The sequence below is a fragment of the Anneissia japonica genome, unplaced genomic scaffold, assembly GCF_011630105.1.
Source record: "Anneissia japonica isolate Jap-2015-1 unplaced genomic scaffold, ASM1163010v1 scaffold718_len1063573_cov188, whole genome shotgun sequence".
Lineage (NCBI taxonomy): Eukaryota > Metazoa > Echinodermata > Crinoidea > Comatulida > Comatulidae > Anneissia > Anneissia japonica.
Genome location: NW_022727435.1, coordinates 164,639 through 176,118, shown reverse-complemented (window position 1 = coordinate 176,118; position 11,480 = coordinate 164,639). Strand labels below are relative to the sequence as shown.

The 11,480-nt window shown below is 31.7% G+C and overlaps 2 protein-coding genes across 2 annotated transcripts in view; one reads left to right on the top strand and one right to left on the bottom strand.

The window, feature by feature from the left end:
* The window catches only part of LOC117113716, a 17,295-nt gene extending 16,361 nt beyond the window's left edge, over positions 1-934 (top strand). Inside the window, exon 13 of the mRNA XM_033257141.1 lies at positions 114-934. Within this exon, the coding sequence (XP_033113032.1) occupies positions 114-339 (226 nt within the window). The 3' untranslated portion in view covers positions 340-934. The remainder of the gene's footprint in view (positions 1-113) is intronic.
* LOC117113715 (coiled-coil domain-containing protein 149-like) overlaps positions 861-11,480 on the bottom strand; it is a 28,576-nt gene continuing 17,956 nt past the window's right edge. The window contains exons 5-11 of the mRNA XM_033257140.1: positions 9,575-9,691; positions 7,315-7,487; positions 7,107-7,179; positions 6,144-6,228; positions 5,173-5,317; positions 4,842-4,921; positions 861-3,325 (exon numbers count right to left, since the gene is read on the bottom strand). Of these exons, the coding sequence (XP_033113031.1) occupies positions 2,577-3,325; positions 4,842-4,921; positions 5,173-5,317; positions 6,144-6,228; positions 7,107-7,179; positions 7,315-7,487; positions 9,575-9,691 (1,422 nt within the window). The 3' untranslated portion in view covers positions 861-2,576. The remainder of the gene's footprint in view (positions 3,326-4,841; positions 4,922-5,172; positions 5,318-6,143; positions 6,229-7,106; positions 7,180-7,314; positions 7,488-9,574; positions 9,692-11,480) is intronic.

Sequence of the window (11,480 nt, the reverse complement as noted above, 5' to 3'; positions counted from 1 at the left end):
ATATATATATATATATATATATATATATATATAAATCATGGTAGTGCTGTAGACCTACTGTATATTATTGTGACCATGTGAATCATAATTACTTTCAACTTGTCTATTTACAGTATGAAGAGTCACCGTGTTCTAAAGGAGAATAATTGCAGTGTTCCAAAGGAGAATAATTATGCATCTGCAGATGCCTGGTCCTGGACCAACTCAGTTATCGATTCTGAAGATGATCCAGCAGATGCCCAGCCAACATACACAAATTTCAATCCTGCTGACTTCCAAGGTACCTGGGACTCAGGGGTGGTTTCTACTTGCTCAACAACAAACAATCCTTCACCATAATAAGGGAACCAGTGGTGCTTCAGAAAATTGCCAACACGGTGGTCAACAAGTCCGACTGGGTCTGTACCAAGACAAGCCACCTGAAGCCTCGGTCATGTCAGTGTCCTGCAATAAAATCCTTGTGGGGGAGAGATTTTATGGTCTAGAATCCAAAACTGTGCATTTAGACCACAATATTAGGGATTGGAAATCAAAATAGCGTTGCTTAAAATGGCAAATTAATAGTTTAGTCCCAATGACCTTGTTGTGGCATGATGACGGGGTCCCACGCTTGTCGGATTAAAAAAAAATATGACCCAACTAACCTGGTGCCACCATGGTATATGAATATGGTGGAACACTGTAGCAAAAAATGGCCAGTAGTGTTAATGTATGATGGTAGTGCAGCATTGTATAACAGGAGTGGTACTATACATGTATGACTATATAAAGTGCACAAGCATTTATCGGTTTCATTTTGGTTATAAGCCTTCGTAAAAGCACACTAAAAGTATTACATAGAAAACACATTTAAAATATTGTACAGTAGTTAACTTTTAATTAGTGCATTTTATAAGTGTTATCTAGTAAAAGGGATACATAAAGTAAAAGTAAATAATTTTAAGAATTTATTTTTATATAATATGAAATGTATTATTTTTCTCAAGAAATATGATTTTTAGACTAACTTTTAGTAAACCAATTAACCTTAAAAAAACAATTTGAAATCAAATGAAGTTTTTACAACCCAAATGTTATTTCATCTCCCATGATTATACATAATCATCTTGTATCTAATACTACAGTACAGCATAATCAATTCAAATTGCATTTGATTTTGCCTAATAAATACAGAAAAATATCTTGGTTGTATTGCACTTGTTTAATGGAATCTAGAGTCTTGAACAGTCACTCCAAAACTACAGCTTAAACGAAGTTATACACAAATCATTTTTTTTATATATTGGTAAATCTTAATAATTTTAAAAATTAAAATAAATCATTTATAATTAATATATTACCCTGATAATATAGCAGGATTGAACTTAAAGGCATAATCATTGATAAAATTTCGCTAAAAATTTGAAGTATACAAAAGTACTGGAGCTGCCAACAATAATTGCTCTAAGTAGTAGTACAGCAGAACCGCTCCTTTGGGACACCCCTATTCAGGGCACACTTTTCTGTGAAACGAGTGGAAATATATCTTTTAACACTATGGCCAACCCCTATTAAGGGGACACCCCTATTTTTTTATTCTTGTGTAGTTTCATATAGGATTCAAATCCATACCATAATCCTCACCCTACTCTATTCATTCTGCTTATCTGTCAGCACTGGAATCTGGATCAATATACAATTTTTTTTTTAATTACATTTATTTTGATTTAATTGTAAATTTATTGTATTTGCATTGCAAATTATTGATATAATAGCTCAAAAGAAATAAAATTATAAAGAATATATGTCCCCATTGTATGACTACAAGCCAAAACATACTAAGGGGACAATTTCCCGTTTTTGGTTAGTGACCCCTAATAGGGGGTTCCCCCTATTCATGGACACCCCTATTAAGAGGACAATTTTCCTGGTCCAGAAGGTGTCCCTTAATAGAGGTTCCACTATAATTTCTTTTATATCATAACCCAATTTATGATCACAATCAATCAATGGCCACAAAATAAATCTAACACAAAATATAAATACAAATTATCTTTAAAATATCAGATGATATGAAAGAAAAGCACCCAATTTCACTAATAAAACCCCCAAAACCTTCCCTGTAAACTCACATATAATTACATAATATTATAATACACTTAATAAATTAATAATTAAATATATAAATTATTGAAATTCTTTAAAATAGATATACAATTAGCATCCTCAAAAATTGAATATTGATATTACCTTACTGTTAAATCTGAGGTAATATACATAATACATACAATATATAAGGCTATAAGATCGCAGAGGATCTTATAAAGAAAATGGGGCATTATCCCAGGGCTAAAAGATCACAGTAAATTTTGATTAGAAGAGGGGGTATATTCATTATCCCATGGCTAAAATACCTCAATAAATATTGATGTATGGTATTACAATCATTATTAGGCATGTAACAAGAGAATGGGTAACCCATGTGGGGCATGGAAATTCCAGGGCTACACTAAAACTAAAAACTGAATTCAATTGTCAACCATTAAATAAGCATGGTATTATTTAATACCATGTACTACACTTGATAGTGGATGTATTCAGTGGTTGTCCTCTTCATCCCGATCACTGACAACATCTCTAGACAGCAAAGGATCTGATGCATTAGGACTGTCATTTGCTTGTATTTCATCAAGCCTTTGTTTTGTTAACTTGTCGGTAATATTATCAATGATGTCTTCCAATTTGATCATGCTCTCATCTTCTTCACAAATGGCTTCATCAGCTTCACTTTTGGTGAAACTTTTCAAAAGTACTGAATGCTCATGGTATTCATCAGTTTTTTTAGCTTCGTCAGCTTGTAGATACTCATTAACATCCTCTGCCATTAGCTCTGGGTTATTATTTGAACTAGCTTTTCCCTCAGGAAGACTTGGTTTGACTAGAATACTGGTTTTTAAGACATCACATACTTGTGCACCTCTCCTGTAGGAATCCAGGGTGGTGGACTTGGCAAGAAGTGACCTGGAAATGTTAATGCTGTTGATACTACTCGTTTCTGAATCATTGTCATCACCAGAAGCTAAGAGGTCAAAATCATCCAATGAAATAAGGCTATCAGTATCGCTGTACAGTTGTGGGGAGCCTTGCCGTATTTGGTGTACAGGTGTGCTACGAGCACTTTGGGGGGCACTTCTTGACTCGACAGTATTCTCTTTTGTTGTAGAAGACACAATTGTGGTTTTTGAATCATGATCACCGTTCTCTTTGGGTGCGGTGGAAGGAGTAAGTGTAATCAAACCTGCACGCATGTTCTCCTCGTCTTTTGCCACAATAGCTGCACTACGACCTATCATAAAAAATTTGAAACTTCATATTAGTATATTTAATTATTATAAATGTAATCTTAATTATAATGTAAATTCATTTCTGCCTCGACTAAAATGAAAATTGACATGACCACCTCTATGATAAAAGAAATGTATCAATAAATTACACAGGCAATCTGAATGGAAAATGTGAAGAGACCAAATAAATAATAAGATAGCCACAACAAAATTACTATAATAATTTTGTATTTCCAAAAACCAACAGGTCCACTGATTAGGAATTCCTGATGATGACATAATTAATGTTGAAATATTGAATCCCAACACGATGGCGTGTATTTCAATACTTGAAGTATGTATTATACTTTCTAATTTTATATTTAATATAGAACACAGTGCTCAGTGCTTTTAGGCACTTTACACCACGACATAAAGGAAAGGCACACAAAAATGTAATCAACGTTTAATCAAAATGAAATGGTTTATTCATTAAGCACTATTCGATATAATGGTGTTTTGAGGTAATTTTACTTAAAATATGATAGATCAAACTATTCTTGGATAATAACACAAAGGTTTTATTATAAACTAAATACATGATTAACAGTTTTCATAATGATAATGGCAATGTTCCAGGCACTTGGAAGGCTGATATCCAAACTGTTTACACCAAATTGTACTGCAAGGTAGATATTTTTTCTACAACAGTAAAAAAATATGTTAAAATACAAAAAAAAATGGAGGAAAATACACAAGTAGAGAAAAGAATAGGTCAAGAGAGAAAGAAAGAGAGAAAACGAATGGTCAATCCTATTCTTAGAAATTGATGGCAGTCTAACTTGCGCTTGTTTTAGAGGGAGATAACTAATTTTAGTAATGGATAGCTTAATAACACCATTTAGTTTTTAAATGCAATCTATTTTTAATCGTTTAACACCACTGACAACAAGAGCTGTGTCATCAGCATACATGACAACAACTAGATATATAGAGTTTTCAAAGTTCACAATGCAAAATAGCAGTTTCATTATTGTGTCTTTATTATTATTATTATTATTATTATTATTATTATTATTATTGCCATTAAGTTGTGAGATTACAATGCCATATGATGATGCTGCACTGAGTCGCAGTGTTGTTCTACCTCTCTTACTCACCATTATTAATTATTATTTAATCAGGAAAATAAATAATAGTGTATGATTCAAGTAAATTTATCTGGTTTGTACATACAGGGCTTAGAACCAAGACAAGGGCATCAAATTCCTGAGTGAAGTCTACAAAGTCAAGTGCCAATATTATATTTGTTCTCTTTGAAGGGCATATTTGTTAAATGGAACAAATTGTCAGTCAAATTCAATAAACCAAACTTATAGGTCATCAAAAATTGTACTGTGCTTTCAAATTTGCCTTTTGATTACAATTCAACTGCTCAACAGATTAAAAAAAAACCATTGATAAATAATAATAAAATTACATTACCAAAATCATGGTATAATATTATTAGACTATGGCACAGCATAGCCAACAACTCACCAGGTGGTAGGTTCCACAGTCCAGATATCTCCAGTGTTTTTAATTTCTTCTCTAATTCTGCCACACGGAGACCAAGAATTCTAGAAGGAATTAAAAAAAAAAAATAGAATAAATGTGATATTTTCTCATGAAATTTGAACATAGTAGCAAAATATTAAACCACGATAGTTTTATATAATTATATTGTATAATAAATTCGATTTAGAACGATATGAACCTTTGGGTCAATCATTTTCTTTAATTAATGAAGAATCAATACACAGCTTGAGTAAAAAAACCTTCACACTTTGTGATTCACATTGGAAAAAATGATTTGGATTTTAGAGATTACTTGTTTGTATTCCGTTGGTGATTCAAGGCCATGTTTTTATCATGAATAGTTTCAAGTAAAGCTGCAGCAAGGGACTGTAGATCTGCAACAGATGATGCTGTAGCAGGCAGACCAGTAGCTTTGCCTTCAGCAAGTAGCTGTTCCACTGTAAAAACAAAAGCAATACAACTATTATGTTAAATTCCAAGTTTTGCATTGAGCACTTTACAAAGCTATCATTAAAAGGAAACTGCCTGTGTTATTATTATTATATCATAAAGCCAGGATTAATTTAACTTGTAATAACAATCAATAATATACTGGTTTTATACAGCCCAACATGACAAGCAGTGTGCCTATGCATTTCATATTACCTCAGTATTTGTATCATACACATATGAAAACCATTACTCAGCTCCATAGTAGAAGTTCCATTATGTAACTGGCAGTCACTGTATTGGTATACTGTATTATACTCCTGGGTGGAGGCCGTAGGTAATATTTTCACCAAGACAAAAGCGAAATTCATGACAAGGGTTTTAAAGGTGGAAGACTGAATTACAACCATTGGTTTGGTGTCCCATTAGAAAATATTGGCTCCTTCGGCTTTTATTTTCTGTAGTGTTTTCAGAACTTGACCAAATATTTGCATAAATAATATAGGTCTAAAAGCATATATATTTTGTTTTATGTAAATTAATTACTTTTGTAACTGTTCCTTATTTTTAATTTTTGGATGTTTTTTTTAAGAGTTTTTGTAACTACTGCCCACAGCAATCATTCATATTAAAGTCACAAATAAATTGCATGATTAAAATAACATATATCTGGAAAAAAACAAAAATTTTCAAAAAAATTCATTTCTCCAATATAACAATAAAAACAAGACCAAACAAACTACAAACATTATGACTGCTATAATAATTAATATAATACAAAAACTAATAACTGTGTTTACTGTTAACCATTCAGAAATGTGTCAAAAATGATACCTTGCTTTTGTGAGATTACAATGCCACCTGATGATGCTGCACCAAGTCGCAGTGTTGTTCTTCCTCTCTTTCTTTCTAAAGCAGCCTGTGGAACATACACAACAAGGTATTAACTTACATATGTTTAAAATAAATTATATTGATGATGTCGATGATGACATGTAATGATCCCAACATGCATTCATGGATATTTAGTTTTTTGCAATTCATTAATTCCACAGTTATCAACAAATTTCCAAGTTCTCTGTGTTCCCATTTTACGTTTATTAAAAATTTACAGGTCTCCCTCCAATGAAAGACCCCTCCAATTAAGGACCACTTCCAATTAGAGTAAAGACCACTATTCTGTGGTCCCAAATTAACAAATTTCTTTTATCTTTATTATTCTAATGAGAGACCAAAACTGCTAAAGACCATGAAAACCCCGGTCCCAAAAGTGGTCTTTAATTGTAGGGAGACCTGTATTTAGTTTAGATGACGTTAATAAAACATTGTAATTGATGACAATGATAATTATGCTTGGATATCTTTATTAATATCATACATGTCAATGATGAGTTTCAGCTTGCTTCCGTTTACCATGGACTATGACTGAAATAATTGTAGTCAATGATAAACATAATTTATTATAATTATCACGACCAAAACTTATCAACATCATGATTTGTTTTTATCAGTATAGCAAATGATAACAGATGGATTGGTGGTCTACATTGTACAATGCACTTTCTTCACAGGATTGGTGAAGAGAGCCACAAACCATTAAAACCATTTTAGTCATTAATGACTAAAATCTAAAATGAAGTCCCTGAAAAAGTCCCTGGTTTGATTGACCTGAATAATGAGATCATTATTTTGGTTGAGGATAATCTCTCATTATTATTCTAAATTTAGCGAAGACAGACATATCAAAGTACTTGAACATACAGTACCTTATACTTGGCAAATACAACTTGAACATACCTTATACTTGGCAACCGTTGTATTTGCTAGATTCTTTTCTTCTTGGCATTGTTTCAATCTTTCCTTCACATACCTGATGACAAGAAAACAGGAGGAACTTGGAGTAGACTTACACCACAATTTTCATTCTCCACAGAATGACTGATTTGCAACTGCTCAAGTTGGCACAATAATATCTAATTAGTAAGAGTTAATCATGATAACTAACTTGTTCTCCATAATAAGGGCATCAACATCAACGATTCTTCGCTCATCTCCACCAAGAACGTAGTTCAGCTCTTGGTTGATCCTCTCTGATTTTTCTCGGTAATGGTCACGCTCAGTCACTAGCTCCTGCTCTTGATCAATTTTTGCCACCATATCACGTTCCAATGCTTCTAACTGTTAATTACAACATATTTTGATGTGTATATTTTAGGAGTATTAAATACATAGTTAATTGAAGAAGAAAAAAAAAAACCAGAAAATATGATAATTATATTAAACATGATTTAATTTTTTTTAAATTCATTCTCATACAACAGCAATGAACTTGCCCCTTACATGATATAGATACGGTGTACTTTTAACAAGCATCCTTTAGTCAAAAATGGTTATGAAATAGACCTTGGAGGGCCACCACAAAAATTTACAAAAACATAAAACACTACACGAGCAAATGTAAAAACTTTTTATAATTAAAATTGGTTGATTTCAATAGATAACTCCCTAATAGGAGGTCTAGCATTTATCGTTAATTTAATTCTCTCTCTATGCTTTAGAAATGAGGACTTGTGTATCTTCTCTCATTACTATACAGCTACTATACAGCCCAATATGCAGTGACAACAGACAAACGTGTTACCCAATGTATGTGTATGTTCTGCAGTGATTATTGGATTATATTTAGAAGCTTAGAGAGTTTTAAATTGACCCAAAGTGGAATGAATAAAGAATTGAATTGAATGCTCCTACTGGACTTGAAGCTGGCAAGCAGTTTTAACACCAAGGTATAGCTCCAATCCAATGAGGCAATGTACTAAAGGCAAAAATGAACAGATTGAGCGCGCTGCAATACTTGGACGATTTTACACTTCATTAAATAATGAATTACTTGTGAACACTTAAAAAAAAAATTCCCAATCTATTCATAACACTGTAAAAATAAGATACTGTAAGTCCAATATCAAGATGCAGCAGGTACCATATTTTCATCAGTTCACAAAATGAAACACGCCAAGATCCCTTGGATAATTTTACGAATGATGCAGTTGATGCTGCTGATGCTTCCAAATATGATGGTAATGATGATAATTGTATTGATGATAGATGATATTTGTTGGGAGGCGGGAGAAGTGGGGTAGATGTATATAAGTAAGAGTATCTGTTTTATGTATATTGAAATTTTCTGGATAATAAATAAGCCCTTGATGGCTTTTGGATTGTCAATAAATTGAACTGAATTGTGAAAAAAAGATCAGATCTGAAAAATTTATGACCGTGAAATTAATTCCGACTCTAAATTCAAGTTTTAATCACAAAATCAAAATTCGAAAGGATTACAGTCAAAATAATCAGTAATTGGTATATTTTATGAAGTATATTAACATCTATAAAGCAAAAAAAAAAAAAAAAAAAAAAAAAAAAAACCCTTTCCAAAAAAACCCTTGAATCTAATGAGCTATTCAATCATCATTCATTCATTATTTTTATTTCAAAACAAAACAGCAAGGTAAAAATACAATTGAGAAATATAAAAATATACAATTCATAAGGTAAAAGACATTTAAAAAGAAATGCATACACAGTAGACCTAAATATTGCTTTGAGATTATATTACATTGTTGTTATTACTATCACAGCCATTATTATTATTATTATTATTATTATTATTATTATCATTATTATTATTATCATCATTATTGCCATCATCATTTATACTATATTGCAATTATCATTCCTTACAAGATTACTAAAATAAGTTGTAAAAGCCATCATGTACTTTGTAGCAAAGCTAAATTGTAGCACAGGTTACAAGCAAAAATATAACATACAAAGGGAAACATCCAGCAAAAAAATCTCACATTAAAAACATTTTACATCAAAAATACAAAAGCAGCAAAATCACAAAACCACAACATCAAAAAATACATGAGAATCAGAACAAGAGAAACAAGCAAAAAAAGCACAAAATCAAAAAGACAAATCAAGGACAAACAGTTTTGCACTAAATGTTCAAAATAAAAAATAAAATAAAATTTAAAAAAACACCCCAAACTGCTCCTGAAACTGAGGGAATCAATTGTGACTTAATGTTCAGAATTAAGCAGGTTTACAAAATATGGAATCAGAATGTTTTTATACCTATTTGTTTTACATCTGATTTGTGATATGTGTTTGTCGTTATAAATATTTACGGTACTTCATCACTGAAAGAGATAGATAGATGATATTATAGCATGCAACACTGTACGACTGAATTATAATACCTGGTCCTTTGTGGCTTCCAATTGTTTCACTAGTTCTGAACGTTCATAAGCTGGAAAGTGCCTTGTTCCTAGGCCCTCATCTCCAACTCGCTGTCTTGCAATGTTTTCTCTCAAAAGCTAAAATAATGTAACACTTATATTATTTAAAAAAATTAGTATCTAATATGTCTTCAAACATTCATTCATTCATTTATTTGGTCAATATCAACATATACTGTACAAGTAAAAAACAAATAAAACCACTTATAAAACCAGTTAAAACAGTAATTCAATTTTTTTTAAATATTTAAAATTTCTTTAAGAATATTTAAAAAATTGAAAAAAGGGGTTAAAAATTCAAAGATAAAAGGGTTAAAAAATTTAAATTACACAGAAACGAGATAATGATTTAAGAACGGTAAAAAATAAGTTAACAGTTAATAAAAACATCAGTATTGAGATTTATCGGAACTAATAAAATATATTAAAATGGTCAAAAAAGCGGTTAAAAAAGTTGTACAGAGTACTGTGGTACCATTAATGAAATTGTACTAAAAAAAAAAACCAGTACCATAATTAAAGTTAAATTTAGTTGATGACTTATAAATAAAGTTGATATCGACCAGGATAGCCCAAGAAAACCAATTACATAAGTTTATTTCCGTTGGGGTCCTGAAAAAATAGTATTAAAGTATAATAGACAAGGTTTTATGACATGACTTCTTTCATTATGACACTCTCTTATTCGATAAGTAGTCTTTTACCATTTTTCTAAATGATGAAAGGCTGGCGGAGCTCTTGATTTTGCTTGGAAGTTTGTTCCATTCATGGATGACGGTAGCATAAAATGTGCCATCAATAGCTTTAGATGCTTTCGGTGGGATAAAGTTTAAATCGCTTTCATGTGCACCATGACTGTGCTGGTCACATACTTTAGCAAAGTGGCTACTTAGGTACGATGGAGCAGAATTATTTATTATCTTATGCAATGTGTTTAATTTAATTTGTGTTACTCTATCTTCGACATTTAGTAATCCAAGTATATTTAACTCTTTCTGCCCAACATAGCTTCGAGGTCCTTCGTTAGTTATATACCTAACCATATTGTTTTGCAAAACTTGTAATTTGTTTTTGCATTTCTTTGTAGTTCCAGAGTACCATGATGAGCAAGCGTAATCAAAATTACATTGGATGAGGGCAGAGCATTTCCTTGCATTTTCGTTCAGAAAAGATGCTTGCCTATATAAAAATTTCAGTCTAGCTACAGTTTTTTATGACAACTGATTGAAAAATATGTTCACCAGACAGGGATTGATCGAGTGTTATACCCAGGTAATTTATCGAAGAAGATTCATTTATAGGCACTTCATTGCAACGAACTGAGAAGTCATTTGCTTCCTTTAATTTGTGATTAGTTCCAAACAGTATTGCTTCAGTTTTGCATAAATGAATTGATAGCTTATTGTCAATGAGCCATTCGTAGCAGGATTCTAATCCTTTACTCAGTTTGCTGGCCAATAAAGTTGGATCTTTTCCGGATATCATTAAAACACTGTCATCTGCATATAAAATAAGTTTGCAATTGACGCTAATTGACATATCGTTAATAGAACAAAGAAATAAAAGTGGGCCTAGTATACTTCCTTGTGGGACACCACAAGTTATAGGAAGTAGACTCAACCTTGTTTACACAAACCAACTGTTGTCTGTTTTCTAGATAGGATTTAAACCATTGGATTGATCCTATACCCATTTTCTCTAGTTTGCTAATTAAAATACCGTGGTCAACTGTATCAAATGCCTTTTGTAAATCTAAAGCTACCATACCAGTATAATTTCCATAGACATTTGGGTACGAATATAATCTGTCAAATGAATCAAACAAGAATCAGTTGAGTATTTACGCCTCAAACCGGATTGAAATTCA